Source organism: Pelodiscus sinensis, chromosome 30 (genome assembly GCF_049634645.1).
Source record: "Pelodiscus sinensis isolate JC-2024 chromosome 30, ASM4963464v1, whole genome shotgun sequence".
Taxonomy (NCBI): Eukaryota; Metazoa; Chordata; order Testudines; family Trionychidae; genus Pelodiscus; species Pelodiscus sinensis.
The window spans coordinates 2,615,118-2,637,621 of record NC_134740.1 but is presented as its reverse complement, the minus strand read 5'-3'; the positions used below and the strand labels follow the sequence as shown (position 1 = coordinate 2,637,621).

Below are 22,504 nucleotides of genomic sequence, written 5' to 3'. Positions count from 1 at the left end.
AAAATGGATACGTTACATGCCCTGTTTTGCATAACGTGTCTTCAGCTTATGCATGTTCATGTCCATGAGCCAAATGTCATTAGTGATGGGGGTCCGTGACGATGTTTATAGCTCAAAATGTGTTAACGAGGGTTATCACTGGTGCTCTGGAAACTTAATGGCTCGGTGATCAAGTCAACAACTTGTGAACAGTTTTGTTTGTCCGGTGAGCCCGAACCGGGGTTGCTTGTAGACAGACATGTGGTCAGGTCCATCTGCTTCTGGACCACAATTTGGATCTTGTGTGGTGACTTTCTAGGGGAGGAATGTTTGAACCAAGTACAAGGAACTCATGCCTGGGGCCACGGAGATCCAAAGGTGTAGGGGGGTGGAATTGGCATGAAAAAGTTTTCTTACTGGATTAGGATGAGCTGGTGACTTTTGTTTAGTTTCACTTAGCAACAGACTTTGCTCTGCCTGTTCTCACCTGCCACCACATACATCCTACTTTGTACACTTAATAAAAAGCCTTTTGTTTATTACCCAACCCGGTGTAAATAATTATCCATGGGAGAAGCAACATCTGTGCCTCTCTCTGAACCAGCACCCGCTATGAGAGGCAAGGGGTGGGGGACGGGATGGTGCCCTGAGCACAGCTGGGCCTGACACAACAACAGGCCGGAGGCAGGAGGAGATGCGGTCGGCTGCCTTCCCTCTGGGGCTATTGGCAACAACAGCCCTGAGCCCTCCCCCTGCACGGTGCTCTCCCCGCAGCACCAGGCCTGCCAGCCCCCCAGCCTGGCACCCCACATCCAGACACGGCCCAGCCCCCGTCCGTGTGTCTGTCCAGCCACACCCTATGGGGTTCTGTGTCTGCCCAGCCCCCGTCCGTGTGTCCTTCCGTCCGCACCTTGTGAGGGTCTGTGTCTGCCCAGCCCCCGTCCGTGTGTCCTTCCGTCCGCGCCCTGTAGGGTTCTGTGTCTGCCCAGCCCCCATCCATGTGTCCGTCTGGCCGCGCCTTGTAGGGTTCTGTGTCCAACCAGCTCCCGGCCTGGGCCCCTGGGAATCCCCCCGCCGGCCCCGCTCCTTGTACTTTGCCTCCTGGCACTGGGCCTGGAATTAGGAGCTGCCCGTCGTGGGGAGAATCCCCTAGTGCCGCCCGGCTGTAGGCAGGGACCTCAGCCCCGACACTGCGCTGGGGGGGAGGGATGTTAAAAATGAGGCAAAAGCTGGGAAACGGGAAGTCGTTCTCATAAATCATCCTTTCTTCTGATGCCTGGGTTCCCAGAGCATCCTGCTTCTACCCGCAGCTCTGACCTAGGGGCGTTAATTGTTAGAACGGTTAAAAAACGTGACAGGTCGACACCCCGATCTCTTGGAACCGTGCAAGGCAACATCATACAATAAGAGGATTTTGTGCATCAGTAAGAGCACCTAGACTATAGGCCAGTAACATACCGACCTGTTATAAACTGATCAGATATTATTCATTTTCTCTGCAAGTACCATTCAGTAGCTAAAGTCTTGCTTATAAACTTATTTTAGATTTAGATTTAGATTTAGATTTAGATTTAAGTTTTGATTTCTATTTTGATTTCGATTTAAGTTTAGGTTTAGGTTTAGATTTAGATTTAGATTTAGATTTAAGTTTTGATTTCTATTTTGATTTCGATTTAAGTTTAGGTTTAGATTTAGATTTAGATTTAGATTTAAGTTTTGATTTCTATTTTGATTTCGATTTAAGTTTAGGTTTAGATTTAGATTTAGATTTAGATTTAAGTTTTGATTTCTATTTTGATTTCGATTTAAGTTTAGGTTTAGATTTAGATTTAGATTTATACACACACGAATATATATATCATTGCCATTAAAATATTCAACTATTATTTCAATCTCTTTCTATACTAATCATAACATTGGATCTTCTATAAACACTCAATGATAATAGGACAACAGTCATTGTCCAATCCGGTCAGTCTTTTCTCTTTATGTTTTCACCACGATTCTGCTATTTTTCCTTTTTCTTGGCACCTTAACCTGGTTAATAACATTTTTTAACCCTCATAATGCTCTGCATGTCTCACATAGGCCTATAGAGAAACCTAATTTTCTTTATCTTTTTATATATGTCACCGCAAATTTGCCGACGATTAATATATCTATAAAGAGAGCCTAATCAGAGTTAATGAAATAAAAACACACACCAATTAAATTTCAGCTTAACCAAATGAAATGTAGATCTCGACAGTTTTTGGATTTACCTGTAGATTTCCCTATGTGGATACCGTTGGCATTGTATTTTAGTGTCAGTCTATTTAAAATCATGAAAAAAGACCAAGAAAAAATGAATCCTTAATATTAAATAATCATTAATTGTTAGAACAATAATAGTAATAATAAAGTTGTTAAATAGAAAGAAAAAAAGAAGCTTTGTTCCGCCTTAGATTGTTCTAAATCATTTTCAAACAAAACCGATTCTCCTACAAAGCAAGTAGAAATTTGACTGTCAGGCGCCTCTCTCAGTCCAGCTCCACCCGATGACGGAAGCACCCACTCTGTCTGGGTGGTCAAGTCAGAGTCGTTGCACCTGCATTGGGCGATGCACAGATAAGTCTCCCTCATAGGACCCGGTGCCCGTTGGCTGGGGCGCTGTGCCGGAGAGGGGGCTCAGCCAATCAGGAGCCTCGTCGTTCCCCGTCGAGAGCTGGATTTGCATACGCGGCCTCATAAGAGGCAGCGTCTCCCTGGCCCGTCTCAACTCGGCACGAGGGACAGCGTGAAGGTCGGCCATGCGTCCGCTCCACGGCCTGCTCCTGCTTCTCGGCCTGGCCGGTGAGTTACCCCACGGACACCCCTGACCCAGCCCCTACCCTTGCTCCTGCCCCTGAACCAGCCCTTGCCATTGCCTGAGGAGACATTGGGTGTCACTGACATGAGCAGCCAGAAATAACGGGGTTGAAAGCCAAGGAAATGGATCTCCGGGTCTCCTCTCCCTTCCCATCTTCCCATCCGCACGCACGTCCGTCTGCCTCCTTCCGCCCCCCAGCGCTGACTGGATTTCCCTCCCTCTCTGCATCTCTCCTGCCTCCTCCCCATCCCTGTGTCCTTCCCACACCCCTTGCCCACGGAGTCTCCTTCTCTCTCTCCCTCCGCCCTCAGTGCCCCCACAGCTGTCCCTGGGGTCTCTCCCCTGCGTTCCCCCTTCTCCCTGGGGCGCCCGGCTGGCTGGCTCTCTGCTGCTCCGTGGCCGGGCCTAAGGGACCGCACTGCCCTTGTGTGTCTCCCGACAGACGTCCGGGGGCAAGTCGCCTCCTTCAGCCAGAGCCCCTCGGAGATCTCAGTGTCTCCCGGAGAGACGGCCACGCTGGAGTGCGCCGTGGCCAATGTCGGAGCAGACAAAGTCAATGCGGTCTGGATCCGGCAGAGCCCGGGACAGAAGCCGGAGGGGGTGCTGCTCTTCAAAACAGACCTGAAAATCTACCGAGCACCAGGCATCCCGGAGCGATTCGAACCCTCCCGAGACGCTGCCAACAAGACCTTCCTGCTCACCATCCGCCAGGTCCAGCCTGGGGACGACTCCGTCTATTTCTGCTTTGCCTCCTATACCAGTGGAGAGCAGACGTGGGGCGAGGGGACTCGTGTGCGGGTGCAGAGTGAGTACGGGGCCGGGCGCTCCCCTTAGCAGGCCCAGGGGGTGACAGAGGTGTCTCTCCAGCACCCCCAACATTACACCCACAGTGGCTTTGACAGCCGGTGTCTCTCCTACCGAGGAGGTGGGCATGGGACACAGGCTGGGGGTTGAGCGGATGGGGGGCTATGGCCATTGGTTTTCCCCACCTCTCTTTTATTTCCAAGCTGGGTCCTGTGCTCAGAAGGGACGCCCTGGGCTGGTTTGCCCCCCTAGGAGCCATTTCAAGGGACCCCCTGGGGTTGGCTGGTTGGGTTCAGTGACTGTAAAGCAGCCAATGAAAAAACACTAGCGGAGTTAATTAACGGGAGCCAGGATAAACAACCCGCAGCTAAACAAGGGGAGACTGGGTTTGACCTAATGACAAAGCCCTGAGAGGCAGGCCCTGCACACTGGAAGGGTAGTGATACCTAGTGTTTAGAGCAAGCAGGGCTGCAAGCCAGGACTGCTGGGTTCTCTGCTGGTTCTGGCTGGGCAGTGGGGTCTACCGGTTAAATCTGGGGCTCTAGAAACCAGCACTCCTGGGCTCTCTTCTGCATCCAGGCAGGCCGTGGGAACTATGGGAGGAAGCGGGTCTGGAAAGCAGGACTCCTGGGTTCTTGGAGGGAAGTCTCGGCTAGTGGTTAGAGAAGGGAAGGAGCAGAAAGGCAAGACTCTTGGGATGCGTCCAGATTCTGGGAGAGGAGTGTGGGCTAGTGGTGTGAGCATGACAGGATGGGAACCAAGGCTTGTGGGTTTCATGCTGGTTTTTAGAGGGCAGTGCAGCCTAGGAGTTACAGTGGTGGGGAGAGGGGGCCGGGAACTAGGACTCCTGGGTATTTTCTCCTTAGAGGAGGGGAGTGTCGGCTAGTGGTTATAGCATGGGGGATTTGGAAACCAAGTTTGAATGGTTTCATGCTGGCTCAGGAACACCAGTAGGGTGTAGGGGCTCTGGGAACCCGAACACCTGGTTTCTACCCTGGGGAGTGTGGACTAGTGGTGAGAGCAGGAGGAGCTGGAAACCAAAGCTCCTCACTTTAATCCCGGTTCTCTGAATCCGGTTCTGGGAAGGCAGTGGGGTCTAGTGGTTAAATGGGGAGCACTGGGAATCATGATTCCTGGGTTCTACCCGGGCTGAGGGAGGGGAGTGAGGGCTACTGGTTTGACAAGACAGGGTGGGAACCCAAAGCTACTTGTTTTCATCCTGGTTCCTTGAACCTGGTTCTGGGAGGGCAGTGGGGACTAGTGGTTAAATGAGGGTCTCTGAGGATGAGGACTCCTGGGTTCTACCCTGGCTGAGGAACGGGAGTGCGGTCTAGTGGTTAGAGCATGCAACCAGTGACCTAGCACTCATGGCCCCCTTCCCCATTGACCTCCCTCTGTGCCCGCAGGGAGCGACCTGCCCCAGCCCCGCATGCAGCTCTTCCCACCCGCCCAGGAGGAGCTGGCCACCGGCGCAGCCACCCTGACCTGCCTGGTGAGCGGCTTCTTCCCCGGCTACGTGGAGGTGCAGTGGGAGCGCGAGGGGCAGCGCCAGGCCCAGGGGGTGAGCACGGGGCCGGTGGCGCTAGGCCCGGACAAGACCTACGCTGTGAGCAGCCACCTGACGGTGCCGGTCGGCGAGTGGCGCGCGGGGACCAACTACAGTTGCCTTGTCCTGCACGAATCCCTGTGGAGCCCGCTGGAGAGGACCCTCAGCGCCCAGGCCTGCCGCCCGGCATAGCCCCGTGGGGAGCCTCTGCTGCCAGGGCCAGGGCAGGGTCCAGGACCAGCCTGTGGGGCCAGCGACAAGGCCACGCCAAGGCAGGGACCGCGGGAGGCAGGGAATTGCTTTGTGCTTCTGGGAGCCAGTCCGGCCCCCTGCCCATGGGCAGCAATAAACCATGGACTGAGAGCAAGTGAGCGCCGGGTCGTCTCCAGTGTATCATGGGCACTAGGGGCACAAGGGTGGGGTCAGGGAAGGGGCTGCTATACTGTATAATGGCACATTATTACTGGGGACCAACCATTGTGCATATCTCTCTGGCACTGACAGAGGCTGGAGCTTATGAGCCTTAACTGGGTCAAACAGTCCCACAGAGTCAGAAGCTTTCTTTCGGGAGTTGGACGATACATTTGGAATCTATAAGCTAGAGATAGGACAGGCGGCTTCGGGTCGACCGGTGAATGAGCTGATGCGGGCCCTCATAGAGGTGGCAGACACTTAATGGCGTGGTGCTCAAGTCAACGACCCATGAAAAATCTTTCTACTTTCCAGTCCCAAAAAACCAGCCACACATTCCAGTAAATTTATACTTTGGACCTTACCCACAAGATCACGCTGGGCCAGTCCTTTAGAATCTAAAATCTAATGGTTTATTAACAAAAGAGAGAAGAGGCTGGGAGTAAGGGGATAATACATCACATGCACCAATCACTAAGTTCTCGATGCAGGATCTCAGCAGAGATGTTACAACCTGCTGGCTTAAAAGTCTCCGGTGCACGTCCTCTGTCAGGATGGGACAGCAATCCATCTTGGCTCGCTGCCCCCGCAAGGCTGCATCTGGGATCAGGAGCAGAATTGCAGACAGGATGGAGGTTGCCACGTGACACTTTGTATCTCTCCTGGCGTCCTCCTAGCCAGAGCAGGTCACATGGCCCCGTGACCCATCCCGTGTCCCATGCCAGCAGCCATTATTTGCAGGTTACCAGACGCATCCCTCAGGGGTGTATTGGGTCCCCTGAGAGCCAGTGTCCTTGGAGCCCTGCTAATTAGCACAGTCGTTGGCTGGACATTCCTGGCCCATTGCTCCATCTCAGGCATTCCCAGCACAAGCCTAGAGCCCGTCTTCATAGCCCCACCCGCAGACATCGCACACGGACATGGGTAGCGTGTACAGAATCAGTAGGACATGAGCTTTCATTGGACACCTCCCACAGCCCCCTATGGACAGATTTTGGGGGAACTGACCCCCGTGGGCGCACGAGTGATCTGGACGCTCCCCTTAAAATCCAGTCACATGACAGCTCATGACAGACGTTTCGGGCATCTGGTGAGCATCCGAGTTAGCAGGAAAAGTTTCCTGGTGGCCCAGGATTGGCCGGGGCTCTGTGATGATTCTCACTCGGTACCGGGCTCTGCTCGGCCTGCTGCCCCCTGCCACACCAGGCTCCCACTGGCCACACTGAACCAAAAGCCTTTTATGTATTTCTCAGCCCAGGGGAAATGTTCCCTGGGGTAGCACAGCCTGTTCCTTTCTCTGAGCCCAACCTCCCTGAAATGCCTCCTCCGAGGGGACGGGGAGGAAGGTGCCCTGGGCACAGCTGGGCCTGACACAATAACCGGCCAGTAACAGGAGGAGATGCGGTCGGCTACCCTCACCCTCCGCTCCCTCGACATATTGGCAACCACAGCCCTGAGCTCTCCCCCCACACGGTGCCCTCCCAACAGCTCCAGGCCTGCCAGTCCGGTGCCCGGCAGACAGTCACAAGCCAGCCCCCATCCATGAGTCCATCCGTCCGCACCCTCTGGAGTTCTGTGTTGGCCCAGGTCCCGTCCGTGTGTCAATCCGTCCATACCCTGGCGAGTTCTGTGTCTGCCAAGCTGCTATCCTGAGCCCCTGGGAATCAACCCGCAGGCCCCGCTCCTTCTGTTTTGCCTCCCCGTGCTGGGCCTGGGGTTGGGAGCTGCCCATTGTGGGGAGAATCCCCCAGCGCCACCCGGCCACGGGCAGGGACCTCAGCCCAGACCTTGTGGTGGAGGGGGAGGTTAAAAAGTAAGGAAAGGCTGGGACAGAGGAAGTAATTCTTATCTATCAGAATCTGGGTTCCCAGAACATCCGGCTCCCACCCACCGCTCTGAACTGGGGGTTCATCGTTGGATCGGTTAGAAAACGTGACAGATCCACACCCCAATCTCTTGGAACCGTGCAAGAAAACATGATTTTCTAACAGCTTTTAATAAACAGGGAGCCGCATGTGTATTATAAGCCAGTAAAATGCCGTCACGTTCTCAACGTGCCAGTTAGTCTTCATTTCCCTTGTAAGGACGTCTTAGACACAACAGTGATGCTCTTCAACCTATTGTTCGCTGAACCTTTTTGTGTCTTCATGAAAAATATCATTGATCAACTCTATTATTTTAATTGTTTTCGACACTAACGATTAATCAGAACATTCAGTCTTCAGTAAACACGCGTTGAGAAGAGAAACGTGTTTCCAGAGCAATCCGACGTGGGTTCCCTCCCCTTTCCCGTCACCATGAAAGTGATGCTATTTCTCCTCTTTATCTACCCATGCTGCCGTGAACGTCACCTTCGTTAATCGGTGTAATTTTCTCTGTGGGGTACCTGCACTTAGAGAGAAACCTCATTAGCCTTCGCTCTCTCCCTGTTGCCAGGATTTCTGCCACCATGAAGGCGGGTGAAGAGAGCCAGGCCCCACGTCACAAAATAAGAGAAAAGACGTTCCCGTTAGCAAACTAAACTTTCAATTCTGACTGAAAATACAGAGATCAGGTTTGTCGTCTTTACCACGGAGATGTCTCTATGCAGTTAACTTGTGCCTTCATTTTTTATTGTTTCTGCGTTTTAGAATCAGGAGAAAAAAGAAAAAAGAAAAGAAAAAAATATTGGAATATTAATAAGACTGATAGCTATAAAATAGAAAGGAAAATCTATAAGAGAAAGATCTTGGAATTTTTTTCCAAGCTAGTTCTTTCTAAATCACTCCAGAGCAATCCCGGTCCTATTAGAAGTGAGCTGTAACCGTTCTCCTCTCAACCCCTAGCCAGTAATTTTTGCTTACAAACTCAAACTCTTTCCGTAGAGATGCGGATTAGGGGAGGTGCCTCCGGTCCATTTCCACTAAAGACAGAAAAGTTCTTCTATCGTTTCTACTTCTCTTCCAGGCACTGGGGGTGAAACTGACACGTACTGTCACCGATCTCTGTCAAAAACAGTTCATTTCCGATCAGTTATTAATCGTAGTTAGTTATGAGTTTAACCACTAATTACTAGCTCATAAAACATAGCTAGGGAATTTCTCATCAGATTTTCAAAACTCCTAGGCAATAATTCCTCACTAATCAAACTCAGAAATTCATTGATATACATTGGGCACCTCCAATCTATAAACATCCTTCGTAGTGAGATTACAGCAAGGTTCTGGTCCAGAAAGTCTATCTCCGATGTTTGGGGCATCCTTCATATAAGAGTCTAAAGGGGATTAATTAATAGAACAAAATTAGAAGGAATAAGTAAGAATAATTGTGTAATCCTGCAATTAAAAACCCATCGACCATTTGATATTCATTTCCTGCTCTGTGACAAATCTGTAAGAGCATTCCTAGCTTATTTCATATCGATATGATCTGTATAAGAAGTAGCTAATAATGAGGAGCCAATAATTACCTACTAATGATCAGTCCTGCATTGATGAGCTATTGATGAGCTATTATGGTGCCAGCCCGTGTGGGTCGGACCCCGAGCGCCAGGCAGAAGCAGGTGAGGAACAGACACAAGGACCTTACGACCCACTGAATGACCCCACTTTGACCCCAGGGGGCAGCCCCACAGAGCAGGTGGGGTCCTGTCTCTAGTCTGTCCAACCCCCCTGGACTCCTGGTCTCTGCCCCCCAGCACCTACACCGGCCCCTCCAGCATCTCCTCACCCCCGGCCCTAAGCCCTGGGGCCCCCCGGGGGCCTGTTGACCCTCCCCTGCTGGGCGCCCGTCTCAGCCAAGCCTCACCTGATGACAGCAACCGGGCCTGTGTGGCGAGGACAGAGACGAAGCCAGGACCCCGTGCGGGGGCACTTGCAAGCAAATCTCCCCCCTCACCACCAGAGTGCCCGTTGGCTGGGGCGCTGTGCCGGAGAGGGGCCCCAGCCAATCAGGAGCCTCCTCCTTCCCCATCAGGGGCCACATTTGCATACACGGCCCCATAAGAGGCAGCGTCTCCCTGGCCCGTCTCAGCGCGGCTCGAGGGACAGCGTGAAGGTCGGCCATGCGTCCCCGCCACGGCCTGCTCCTGCTGCTCTGCCTGGCCGGTGAGACACCCCATGGGACCCCTCGTCCAGCCCCTGCCCCTCCCCTTTGCCTGTCCCGTCTCCAAGAAGGCTTATATCTATCTATCTATCTATCCCCATACACCCCCTCTATCTATCTATCTATCTATCTATCTATCTATCTATCTATCTATCTATCTACGTATCCCCACACACCCCCTCTATCTATCTATCTATCTATCTATCTATCTATCTATCTATCTATCTATCCCCACACACCCCCTCTATCTATCTATCTATCTATCTATCTATCTATCTATCTATCTATCTATCTATCCCCACACACCCCCTCTATCTATCTATCTATCTATCTATCTATCTATCTATCTATCTATCCCCACACACCCCCTCTATCTATCTATCTATCTATCTACGTATCCCCACACACCCCCTCTATCTATCTATCTATCTATCTATCTATCTATCTATCTATCTATCTATCTATCTACGTATCCCCCCACACCCCCTCTATCTATCTATCTATCTATCTATCTATCTATCTATCTATCTACGTATCCCCACACATCCCCTCTATCTATCTATCTATCTATCTATCTATCTATCTATCTATCTATCTATCTATCTATCTATCTCTACACACACCCTCTATCCATCTCTCTCTCTATCTCTCTATCTCTCTCTCTCTCTCTCTATCTATCTATCTATCTATCTATCTATCTATCTATCTATCTAACTCCATGTCAACAATCTCTACTTGTCCATCTCTCTCCATTCCCATCCACCCTCCCACCGCTGCAAACTCCAAAACTCCTGCTCTTGGCTTGGGCACAAGGAGCAGGGGTGACGATCTGGTTTGTCTCCTGCAGGTGGAAGGTGCCAATATGCCTCCTTCAGCCAGAGCCCCTCGGAGATCTCGGTGTCTCCCGGAGACACGGCCACCCTGGAGTGTGCCGTGGCCAATGTCGGCGCCGACACAACCAACGTGCACTGGATCCGGCAGAGCCCGGGAGAGAAGCCGGAGGCAGTTCTGAGCTTCAAGACAGACCTGTCCGTGTACCGAGCGCCGGGGATCCCGGAGCGATTCGTCCCCTCCCGAGACGCCTCCAACAAGAAGTTCCTGCTCAGCATCCGCGAGGTCCAGGCCGGGGACGACTCCGTCTATTTCTGCTTTGAAATACTTGATGGCAAGGAGCAGACCTGGGGAGAGGGAACCCGCGTGCGGGTGCAGAGTGAGTACGGGGCCGGGCGCTCCCCTTACCAGACCCAGGGGGTGATGAGGTGTCTCCCGACACCAGACCCACAGTGGCTGTGATGACCGGTGTCTCTCCTGCCGAGGACCTGGGCCTGGGACACAGGCTGGGGGTTGAGCGGGTGGGGGGCTATGGCCATTGGTTTTCCCCACCTCTCTTTTATCTCCAAGTTGGGGCCAGTGCTTGACGGGGACCCCAGGTTGGTTTCCCCCTAGGCGCTATTACAAGGGACCCCCTCAGTTTGGCTGGTTGGATTCAGCGACTGTAAAGCAGCCAATGCTAAAAACACTAGCTGAGTTAATTAACGGGAGCCAGGATAACGAACCCGCAGCTAAGCGAGGAGACACTGGATTTGACCTAATGACAAAGCCCTGAGAGGCAGGCCCTGCACACTGGAAGGGTAGTGATACCTAGTGTTTAGAGCAAACAGGGCTGCAAGCCAGGACTGCTGGGTTCTCTGCTGGTTCTGGCTGGGCAGTGGGGTCTACTGGTTATATCAGGGGCTCTAGAAACCAGCACTCCTGGGTTCTCTTCTGCATCCAGGCAGGCTGTGGGAACTCTGGGAGGAAGAGGGTCTGAAAAGCAGGACTCCTGGGTTTTCGCAGGTGGTTAGAGAAAGGAAGGAGCGGAAAGGCAAGACTCTTGGGATTTCTCCAGATTCTGGGTAGGGAGTGTGGGCTCTTGGTGAGAGCATAACAGAATGAGTACCAAGGCTCCTGTGGCTTTTTAGAGGGCAGTGAAGTCTAGTGGTTACAGTGGGGTGGAACTAGGACTCCTGGGTTCTTTTCTACTTAGAATGGGGAAGTGCTGGCTAGTGGTTATAGCAAGAGGAGCTGGAAACCAAGTCTCAATGATTTCATCCTGGCTCAGGAAGGGCAGTGAGGTCGACTGGTTAAATGAGGGGTGCTGGGAACGGGGATTTTTGGATTCTCTCCTGGTTCCATGAGGGAAGTCAGAGCTAGTGGATAAAGTAGGAGGGAATGGAAACCAAAACTCCTTGATTTCATCCTGGCTCAGGACAGCCAGTGGGGTCTGGTGGTTATACTAGAGTCTCTGGGGAGCAGAACTCCTGGATTCTACCCTGGCTATGGCAGGGGAATGCAGGCTAGTGGTTAGAGGAGACAGCCAGGGACGCAGCACTCCCGGCCTCCCTCCCCACTGACCTCCTGCCGTGTCCGCAGGGAGCGACCTGCCTCAGCCCCGCATGAAACTCTTCCCGCCCGCCCCAGAGGAGCTGGCCACCGGAGAGGCCACCCTGACCTGCCTGGTGAGCGACTTCTTCCCCGGCTATGTGGAGGTGCAGTGGGAGCGCGAGGGGCAGCGCCAGACCCAGGGGGTGAGCACGGGGCCGGTGGCGCTGGGCCCGGACAGGACCTACGTCGTGAGCAGCCACCTGACGCTGCCAGCCAGTGAGTGGCGCACGGGGACCAACTACAGCTGCCTGGCCCAACACGAATCCCTGAGGAGCCCGCTGGAGAGGACCCTCAGTGCCCAGGTCTGCCACCCGGCCTAGCGTCACGGGAAAACACTGCTGCCGGGGGCCAGCCAGGCACTGGGACTGGCCCGTGGGGCCAGCAACACGAACATGCCAAGGCATGGAATTGTTTTGTGCTTCTGGGAGCCGGGCCGGCCCCCTGCCCACGGGCAGCAATAAACCATGGACTGAGAGCAAGTGAGCGCCGGGTTGTCTCCATTGTATCATGGGCACTAGGGCAACAGAGGGTGGGGGTGGGAAGGGGCGGCTATACTTTATAATCGGCACTAGGGCAGCAGAGGGTGGGGTGGGGGAGGGGTGGCTATACTGTATAATGGGCACTAGGGGGCAGCAGAGGGTGGGCAGGGAAGGGGCGGCTATACTGTATAATGGGCACTAGGGCAGCAGAGGGTGGGTGGGGAAGGGGCGGCTATACTGTATAATGGGCACTAGGGGGCAGCAGAGGGTGGGTGGGGGAGGGGCGGCTATACTGTATAATGGGCACTAGGAGGCAGCAGAGGGTGGGATGGGGAAGGGGCGGCTATACTGTATAATGGGCACTAGGGGGCAGCAGAGGGTGGGGCGGGGAAGGGGCGGCTATACTGTATAATGGGCACTAGGGGGCAGCAGAGGGTGGGTGGGGAAGGGGCGGCTATACTGTATAATGGGCACTAGGGGGCAGCAGAGGGTGGGGTGGGGAATGGGTGGCTATACTGTATAATGGGCACTAGGGGGCAGCAGAGGGTGGGGCGGGGAAGGGGCGGCTATACTGTATAATGGGCACTAGGGGGCAGCAAAGGGTGGGTGGGGAAGGGGCGGCTATACTGTATAATGGGTACTAGGGGGCAGCAGAGGGTGGGTGGGGAAGGGGCGGCTATACTGTATAATGGGTACTAGGGGGCAGCAGAGGGTGGGTGGGGGAGGGGCGGCTATACTGTATAATGGGCACTAGGGGGCAGCAGAGGGTGGGGTGGGGAATGGGTGGCTATACTGTATAATGGGCACTAGGGGGCAGCAGAGGGTGGGTGGGGAAGAGGCGGCTAAACTGTATAATGGGCACTAGGGGGCAGCAGAGGGTGGGGGAGGGGCGGCTATACCGTATAATGGGCACTAGGAGGCAGCAGAGGGTGGGTGGGGAAGGGGCAGCTATACTGTACAATGGGCACTAGGGCAGCAGAGGGTGGGCATGGGGAGGCTATACTGTATAATGGGCACTAGGGGGCAGCAGTGGGTGGGGGTGGGGTAGGGGCGGCTATACTGTATAATGGGCACTAGGAGGCAGCAGAGGGTGGGGTGGGGAAGGGGCGGCTATACTGTACAATGGGCACTAGGGCAGCAGAGGGTGGGCATGGGGAGGCTATACTGTATAAAGGTACATTATTATGGCAGAACAACCATTGCGCATATCTCTCTGGCATTCATAAAGCAGGCGGAGCTTATGATCCTTAGGTGGGTCATACGCTCCCACAGAGTCAGAAATTTTCTTTGGGGGTTTGGACGATACATTTGGCACCTCGAAGCTAGAGGTAGGACGGGTGGCTCCGGGCCGGGCGCTGACCCAGCTTCCGAGGGCCCTTGCCCAGGCACCAAACACTTACTAGTGTGATGCTCAAGTCAACGACCTGCGAAGAATCTTTCTGCTCCTGTGAGCCCCGTAGGGATTGGGGCCCAGATAGGCCTGTGGCCAGGCCCTTCAATACTGTGACCCACTTTGGGTCTGGGTTTTATCCCCCCCAAGGGAGACACAACTGAATGAAGCACAAGTCTCTGGTGTACATCCTATGTCAGGACGGGTCAGCGATCCTTCCCGGCGCTCTGCCCCGCCCAAGGCTGCATCGGGGATCAGGAGCAGAATTGCAGACAGGATGGAGGTTGCCGCGTGGTACTTTGTATCTCTCTTGGCGTCCTCCTAGCCAGAGCAGGTCACATGGCCCAGTGACCCATCCCCGTATCCCATGTCAGCAGCCATTATTTGCAGATTCCCAGACTCATCTCTCTGGGGTGTGTTGGGTCCCCTGAGAACCATTGGCCTTGGGGACTTCCTAATTAGCACATTGGCTGGACATTCTTGGACCGTTGCTCCATCTCAGACATTCCCAGCACAAGCCCAGAACCCGTCTTCATAGCCCCACCCGCAGACATCGCACACGGACAGGACTAGCACCTATAGAATGAGCAGGAAATGAGCTTTCATTGGACACCTCCCACGGCTCCCTCTGGACAGATTTTGGGGGAACCTCCCCACGAGGGCACGGCAGTGATCTGGCTGCTCCCCGTGCAATCCAGTCACGTGGCAGTTTGTGAGAGACGTTTCGGTGCTCTGGAGAAGAGTCAGCAGTTGCAGGAAAACTTTCCTGGTGGCTCAGGATTGGCCGGCGCCGTGTGCAGATTCTCACTCGGTACCGGGCTCTGCTCGGCCTGTTCCCACCGGGATCCCACTTCTCACACTGAACCAAAAGCCTTTTGTGTGTTACTCAGCCCAGGGGAAATAATTGTTCCCTGGCGGAGCAAGGCCTGGGCCTCTCTCTGAGCCTGGCCGCCCTGCAACGCCCCCTCTAAGGGGCCAGGATGGGACGGTTGCTGGTCACAGCTGGGCCTGACACAGCAACAGGCCAGAGGCAGGAGGAGACACAGTCGGCTGCCCTTCCCCTGGGCCTATTGGCAACCACAGCCCTGAGCTCTCCCCCTTCATGGTGCTCTCCCCGCAGCACCAGGCCTGCCAGCCCCACTGCCAGGCACCTGGCAGCCAGACACAACCCAGCCCCCGTCCGTGTGTCCATCCGTCCGCGCACTGTAAGGTTCTGTGTCTGCCCGGCCCCTGGCCTGTGCTCCTGGTAATCCCCCCGCCAACCCCACTCCTTGTTCTTTGCCTCCCGGCGCTGGGTCTGGGGTTGGGAGCTGCCCATCGTGGGGAGAATTCCCCAGCCCCCCACGTGGACTCAGCCCAGACATTGTGCCAGAGGGCGGGGGGAGAGGGGTTAAAAATGAGGCAAAGGCTGAGAAACAGGAAGTTGTTCTTGGCAAACAGCATCTGCTGCGGATGCCTGGGTACCGCCACGCACCTCTCCGAACTGGGGGTTCTTCGTTAGATCGGTTAGAAAACATGACAGATCGGCACCCCGATCTCTTGGAACTGTGCAAGAAACAACTTATTCAAACAGCCCATCATTCACCAGGAACAGCCCCTAGACTACAGGCCAGTAAAACACCGTCTCGCGATGAACCACTCCCGTCGCATTCATTGGCCTTGTCAGTACGTCTCAGACACAGCTCTATTGCTCCTCAACCTATTATTCCATGGACTCTTTTATGTCTTAATTAAAAATCTTACCATGGATAGATCTATTACTTTTAATTTCTTTCGACACTACTCGTTAATCGTCCCATTTGAACTTCTAGCCACAAACACGGTTAATAGGAATTTATTCACGGAGCGATGTGACTTCACTTTGCTCTCCTTCTTGCTATCCACCAAGATTACCCAACTTTTCCTGTTTCTTCCCAATAAATATGCATTGCACCTTTCTTAATCGTTGTAATGTTCTATATGGGCACATTTGCTTCTACAGAAATCTCCTTCCTCTTAGTTCTCTGTCAACAAAAATACTCCTGTAACTGACGTGTACAAAGACAGCATAAGAACATGTAATGAAGTCAGAAGAAGACGTTCTGATAAGAAAGCTGAAATTTCAGGTTAACCGAATGACATACAGATCTCTGGGGTTGTCTCTACACCAGCATGATTTTCCGGAAATGCTTTTAACGGAAAAGTTTTCTGTTAAAAGCATTTTCGGAAAAGCACGTCTAGATTGGCAGGAAAACACTACTGTGCTGTCTACACTGGCCCTTTTGCGCAAAAGTCTTTCAGAAAAAGACTTTTGCCCGAACGGGAGCAGCATAGTATTTCCGGAAAAGCGCTGACAATCTTACATGAGATCGTCAGTGCTTTTTCGGAAATTCAAGCAGCCAGTGTAGACAACTGGCAAGTTTTTCCGGAAAAGCGGCTGATTTTCCGTAAAAACTGGCCAGTCTAGACACAGCCTGGTTGTTCATCTTTACCACAGAGATGTAGCTACGCTGTTAACTTATGTGTTAATTTTGAATGTCTCCGTATTGTAAGAGCGGGGGGGGGGGGAGGAAAAAAAAGGAAAGATCGAATATTTTACTAATAATTATAATAGGATTAATAATAACAAAATAGTAAGGAAAATGCATAATAAAAAAGTGTTTGATTTCTTTCCCAATCTTGCTTTTTCTAAACCGCTCCAGACCAATTCGTAACTTCTTAGCAAAGAGATCTAAACATTATTGTCTCAACCTCCAGCTGATGTTTTTTCCTTTCAGAATTTAACTCTTTCCTGAGAGATGGAGACAAAGAGAGATCCACTTGGCCCATTTTCACACAGTAGCATTGAAGAACAAAATGTTTTGTCATTTCGACTTCTCTTCTAGACAACATTGTCACACAGACACATTCAGTCCCAGACCTGAGTTAAAAATATTTTTTCCTGGGATCAATTATTAACAAGTGTTAAGTATGAGTTTTAACCAAAGCTTGCTAGTTCATTAAAGACAGAAAAAGTCTTTCCCATCAGGTGTTCAAAACTGTGATTCAATCATTCTTTATTCAGTAATAAACCTTAGTAATTCCTAAAGATACATAAAGGTGCCTATAATCGATAAACATGCTTCCTAGTCGAATATGTCGATCTTCTATGCTTGATGTGTCCTTCAGAGTAGAGAAACAGAATTAATTAATAATCAATAATGATAACATTAAAATTATCAATTGAAATAATATTGCAATAAGTCACTTACAAACATATCGGTCACTTGATATCAGTTGCCTCTTCTCAGTGATGTATTTATAAAAGCATTTTTAGATGATTTCATGTAGATTCGAACTGTCTGTGACATATTAACTATTAATGAAAAGCCAAATACTAACTACTAATGATCAGACCTTCATTAAGTATAAGAAGTAGCTATTACTGGTGGATCCAATAATTACTGACTAATGATCAGTCCTGCATTGATGAGCTATTAATGGTGCCAGCCAATGTGGGTCGGACCCCGAGCGCCAGGCAGAAGCGGGTGAGGAACAGACACGAGGACTTTGTGATCCTCCGAACGGCCCCACTTTGACCCCAGGGGGCAGCCCCATAGAGCAGGTGGGGTCCTGTCTCCCCTCTGTCCACCCCCCCTTCCAGCCCCGGCCCCGTTGCTCCCTACCCGCCCATCTCCCTTCACATCCCCGCAGAGCCGGATGCCCAGCTGGCGCGAGGGGCCGGGGCTGCGCTGGAGTCGCTGGGCTGCAGCCGCAGATGGTGCCAAGCCAAGCTCAGCGCCGGGGGCCAGGGCAGGGGGGCTGGCCCAGGGGTTTCCACAGCCCCCTGGCACCGAGCCCCGAGGGCCTGTCTGCCCAGAGCCCCTTCTCAGGTGCAGAGACCCCGACCCCTCCCCGGTGTGGGGCAGAGGACTCGGGCATCCAGGCACCCCCCTCCCTGCTCCTCCAAAGGCCAATGTCCCAGGAATTCCCTTCTCTGCCCTCCAGTGCCCAGGCAAGCTCCTCCAGCATCTCAGCCACCAGTCATCAGCCCAGGGGTCCCCCGGGGGGCTGTCACCCCTCCCCTGCTGGGCGCCCGTCTCAGCCCAGCCCCACCCGACGGCAGCAGCCGGGCCTCTGTGGACAGGAGAGAGATGGAGCCAGGACCCCGCCCGGGGGCACCCGCAGAAAAATCCCCCCTCGCCACCCAGTGCCCATTGGCTGGAGAGCTCTGCCAGAGAGGTGGCCCAGCCAATCAGGAGCCTCCTAGTTCCTCGTTGGAGGTCAGATTTGCATACACGGCCCCATAAGAGGCAGCGTCTCCCTGGCCTGTCTCAGCTTGGCAGAAGGGACAGCGTGAAGGTCGGCCATGCGTCCGCTCCAGGGCCTGATCCTGCTGCTTGGCCTGGCTGGTGAGTCACCCTATGGGTGCCCCTGATCCAGCCTCTGTTCCTACCTCTGCTTCTGCCCAGCATCTATCTATCTATCTATCTATCTATCTATCTATCTATCTATCTATCTATCTCCACACACCCCCTCTATCTATCTATCTATCTATCTATCTATCTATCTATCTATCTATCTATCTATCTATCTCCACACACCCCCTCTATCTATCTATCTATCTATCTATCTATCTATCTATCTATCTATCTATCTATCTATCTATCTATCTATCCCCACACACCTCCTCTATCTATCTATCTATCTATCTATCTATCTATCTATCTATCTATCTATCTATCTATCTATCTATCCCCACACACCCCATCTATCTATCTATCTATCTATCTATCTATCTATCTATCTATCTATCTATCCCCACACACCTCATCTATCTATCTATCTATCTATCTATCTATCTATCTATCTATCCCCACACATCCCATCTATCTATCTATCTATCTATCTATCTATCTATCTATCTATCTATCTATCTATCTATCTATCCCCATACACCCCATCTATCTATCTATCTATCTATCTATCTATCTATCTATCTATCTATCTATCCCCACACACCTCCTCTATCTATCTATCTATCTATCTATCTATCTATCTATCTATCTATCTATCCCCACACACCTCCTCTATCTATCTATCTATCTATCTATCTATCTATCTATCTATCCCCACACACCTCCTCTATCTATCTATCTATCTATCTATCTATCTATCTATCTATCTATCTATCTATCTATCTATCTATCTATCCCCACACACCCCCTCTATCTATCTATCTATCTATCTATCTATCTATCTATCTATCTATCTATCTATCTATCTATCTATCTATCCCCATACACCCCCTCTATCTATCTATCTATCTATCTATCTATCTATCTATCTATCTATCCCCACACACCTCCTCTATCTATCTATCTATCTATCTATCTATCTATCTATCTATCTATCCCCACACACCCCCTCTATCTATCTATCTATCTATCTATCTATCTATCTATCTATCTATCTATCTATCTATCCCCATACACCCCCTCTATCTATCTATCTATCTATCTATCTATCTATCTATCTATCTATCTATCTATCTATCCCCACACACCCCCTCTATCTATCTATCTATCTATCTATCTATCTATCTATCTATCTATCTATCTATCTATCTATCTATCCCCACACACCCCCTCTATCTATCTATCTATCTATCTATCTATCTATCTATCTATCTATGTATCTTCATGTCTACAATATCTTCTTGTCCATCCCACCTCTCAGCGCTGACCTCTCTCCATTTCCATGCACCCTCCCACCCCCGAAAACTACAAAACTCCTGCTCCGGGCGAGGGCACAAGGAGCAGGGGTGACGATCTGGTTTGTCTCCCGCAGGGGGACGGTGCCAACGCGCTTCCTTCAGCCAGAGTCCCTCGGAGATCTCGGTGTCCCCCGGGGAGACGGCCACGCTGGAGTGCGCCGTGGCCAACGTTGGAGCGGACACAGTCGTTGTGATCTGGATCCGGCAGAGCCCGGGACAGAAGCCGGAGGGGGTGCTGTACATGACAACAGACCTGTCCGTGTACCGAGCACAGGGGATCCCAGAGCGATTTGAATCCTCCCGAGATGCTGCCAAGAAGAAGTTCCTGCTCACCATCTGCCAGGTCCAGGCTGGGGACGACTCCGTCTATTTCTGCTTTGCCTTCTACACTTCAGACGGAGTCCAGACGTGGGGCGAGGGGACCCGCGTGCGGGTGCTGAGTGAGTACGGGGCTGGGTGCTCCCTTTCACGGGTGCATCCAGGGGGTAGGAGGGGGCTGGAGCAGATCTCAATTCCAGGCTGGTTCTGCCACGTCGCCGTGTCCCACCGTGTCCCTGCCCCTCGCTCCCCCCTCTCTGCAGCAGGGACCAGCCCTTCCCTACCCCCTGGAGTTGCTCATTCCTGTGATTCAGAGAGGCTCCAATAGTGTGGGTGTGGCCAGACGCGGATCTTTCCCTGGGGGCCACACAGAGGCTGGGGGAGCAGACCCAGGGGGTGACAGAGCTGTCTCTGTGATGCCCCCAGACACCAGACCAGCAGCGTCTGTGACCACCCGTGTCTCTCTTGTCCCCACACTGGGCTCCCGAGAAGCTGGGCGTGGGACACAGACCGGGAGGCAGAGCGGGTCGGGGGCTATGGCCATTGGATTTCCCTATGTGTGTTTTATCTCCAGGCTGGGACACAGGCCCTGCAGGGACCTGCGAGGCACGTGTGTTCCCTAGGGGCCTTTTCAAGGGGGCCACCTGGGGCCGGCTGCATGGGACCCTAAACCCTAAATCATCCAATGCCACATACACTAGCGAAGTTAATTAAAGGAAACAATTATAACGGTCCCACAACTGAGGGAGGGGAGATTGGATTTGTCCTGAAGACAGCCCGGATGGGGAAGGCCCTTCACTCTCAGAGGAGAGTGGAGTCTAGTGGTTAGAGCAAGCAGAGCTGCAAGCCAGGACTCCTGGGTTCTCTCTTGGTTCCATCAAGGAAGTGAGGGCTAGTGGTTGAAGTAGGAGGGACCCAAATCCACAATTCATTACTTTCATCCTGGTTCAGGGAAGGCAATGAGGTCTAATGGTTATATCGGGGTTCTGGGAACCAGGACTTCTGGGTTTTACCATGGCAGAGGGAGGGGAGTGCGGGAAAGTGGTTAGAGCAGGAGTGGATAGAAACCAAGGCGACAGTTATATTCTTGTTTTGGGTGGGCAGTGGGGTCTAGTGGTTAAAACAGGGAGGTCTGTGAATCACGAATCTGTGATTTTATCATGGCTCCGGGAGGGGAGCATTAGATAGTGGTTAAAACACGCAGAGCTGGAAACCCAAGCTCCTTGGATCCTGTTTCTTTGAATTTGGTTCTGGGAGGGCAGTGGGACCTAGTGGTTAAATGCAGGGCTCTGGGAACCAGGACTTCTGGGTTCTACTCTGGCTGAGGAATGGGAGAGCAGTCTAGTGGTTAGATCAGGCAGCCAGAGACCCAGCTCTCCCAGCCCTCTCCTCACTGACCTCCCGCTGTGTCCACAGGGAGTGACCTGCCCCAGCCCCACATGCAGCTCTTCCCGCCCGCCCAGGAGGAGCTGGCCACCGGCGCGGCCACCCTGACCTGCCTGGTGAGTGGCTTCTTCCCCGGCTATGTGGAGGTGCAGTGGGAGCGCGAGGGGCAGCGCCAGGCCCAGGGGGTGAGCACGGGGCCGGTGGCGCTGGGCCCGGACCAGACCTACGTCGTGAGCAGCCACCTGACGGTGTCGGCCGGCGAGTGGCGCACGGGGACCCGCTACAGCTGCCTTGTCCGGCACGAATCCCTGCAGAGCCCGCTGGAGAGGAGCATCAGCGCCCAGGCCTGCCTCCCGGTGTAGCCCTGTGGGGAGCATCTGCTGCTGGGGCCCGGCCAGGCACTGGGACCGGCCTGTGGGGCCACCGACACGAACACGCCAAGGCCAGGACCGTGGGGGGCAGAGAATTGCTTTGTGCTTCCAATGGGCAGCAATAAACCATGGACTGAGAGCAAGTGAGCACTGGGTCAGCTCTATTGTATAAAGGCACGTTATTATGGGGGAAACAACCATTGTGCATATCTCTCTGGCATTGCCAAAGGGGCGGAGCTTTTGAACCTTATCTGGGTCAAACACTCCCACAGAAACAGAAGTTTTCTTTGGGGGATAGGATGATACATTTGGCACCTAGAAGCTAGATGTAGGATGGGCAGCTCCAGGTCCAGCTCTGACCGAGCTGACGAGGGCCCTTACGGAGGCTCCAGACACTTAGTGGTGCGGTTCTAAAGTTAATGACCCGCAAACAATCGTTCTGCTCCGGTGAGCCCTGACGGGGGCGGGTACCAGACAGACCTGTGGCCAGGCCCTTCAATACTGTGACCCAGTTTGTGTCTGTGTCTTATCCACTCCAAGGCGGAAACAATTGAGCGGGGCACGAAGAATTCCCCCCTCGAGCCGAGGGGGATGTGGGGTTCCAGCAAGGGAGAGGAAAAGGAACCAACTCACAGGCATTGCCTGATCCCAGGACACTGACCTCTAACCCCTTGGAGACCAGCTGAGAACAGCTCCCACTGAGCTGGTGGATGGATCCCACCCGAGCGAGG

The 22,504-nt window shown here is 52.8% G+C and overlaps 3 protein-coding genes across 3 annotated transcripts; all 3 read left to right on the top strand.

Annotated features, from left to right (window-relative positions):
• The first annotated feature begins 2,721 nt into the window (after positions 1-2,721).
• Positions 2,722-5,539, top strand: LOC112546641 (immunoglobulin lambda-1 light chain-like). Its single transcript, XM_075912213.1, has 3 exons — positions 2,722-2,811; positions 3,270-3,632; positions 5,038-5,539. Exons 1-3 carry the CDS (start codon positions 2,769-2,771, stop codon positions 5,367-5,369), a joined length of 738 nt encoding a protein of 245 aa, XP_075768328.1. The 5' UTR covers positions 2,722-2,768; the 3' UTR covers positions 5,370-5,539.
• A 3,884-nt stretch (positions 5,540-9,423) lies between these two features.
• LOC142821381 (immunoglobulin lambda-1 light chain-like) lies at positions 9,424-12,559 on the top strand. Its single transcript, XM_075912289.1, has 3 exons — positions 9,424-9,673; positions 10,519-10,881; positions 12,084-12,559. Exons 1-3 carry the CDS (start codon positions 9,631-9,633, stop codon positions 12,413-12,415), a joined length of 738 nt encoding a protein of 245 aa, XP_075768404.1. The 5' UTR covers positions 9,424-9,630; the 3' UTR covers positions 12,416-12,559.
• Positions 12,560-18,291: 5,732 nt separating this feature from the next.
• Positions 18,292-21,910, top strand: LOC112546642 (immunoglobulin lambda-1 light chain-like). The gene is made up of 3 exons (XM_075911900.1): positions 18,292-18,334; positions 19,773-20,138; positions 21,433-21,910. The coding sequence occupies exons 1-3, from the start codon at positions 18,292-18,294 to the stop codon at positions 21,762-21,764; spliced, it is 741 nt and encodes a 246-aa protein (XP_075768015.1). The 3' UTR covers positions 21,765-21,910.
• Positions 21,911-22,504: the final 594 nt, after the last annotated feature.

Bases quoted from the DNA above. Each gene is read 5' to 3' on its own strand.
- LOC112546641 (XM_075912213.1), top strand. From the start codon at position 2,769: ATGCGTCCGCTCCACGGCCTGCTCCTGCTTCTCGGCCTGGCCG. The intron at 2,812-3,269 runs GTGAGTTACCCC...GTCTCCCGACAG, and splicing joins CCTGCTTCTCGGCCTGGCCG to ACGTCCGGGGGCAAGTCGCC. The intron at 3,633-5,037 runs GTGAGTACGGGG...CTGTGCCCGCAG, and splicing joins GACTCGTGTGCGGGTGCAGA to GGAGCGACCTGCCCCAGCCC.
- LOC112546642 (XM_075911900.1), top strand. From the start codon at position 18,292: ATGCGTCCGCTCCAGGGCCTGATCCTGCTGCTTGGCCTGGCTG. The intron at 18,335-19,772 runs GTGAGTCACCCT...TGTCTCCCGCAG, and splicing joins CCTGCTGCTTGGCCTGGCTG to GGGGACGGTGCCAACGCGCT. The intron at 20,139-21,432 runs GTGAGTACGGGG...CTGTGTCCACAG, and splicing joins GACCCGCGTGCGGGTGCTGA to GGAGTGACCTGCCCCAGCCC.
- LOC142821381 (XM_075912289.1), top strand. From the start codon at position 9,631: ATGCGTCCCCGCCACGGCCTGCTCCTGCTGCTCTGCCTGGCCG. The intron at 9,674-10,518 runs GTGAGACACCCC...TGTCTCCTGCAG, and splicing joins CCTGCTGCTCTGCCTGGCCG to GTGGAAGGTGCCAATATGCC. The intron at 10,882-12,083 runs GTGAGTACGGGG...CCGTGTCCGCAG, and splicing joins AACCCGCGTGCGGGTGCAGA to GGAGCGACCTGCCTCAGCCC.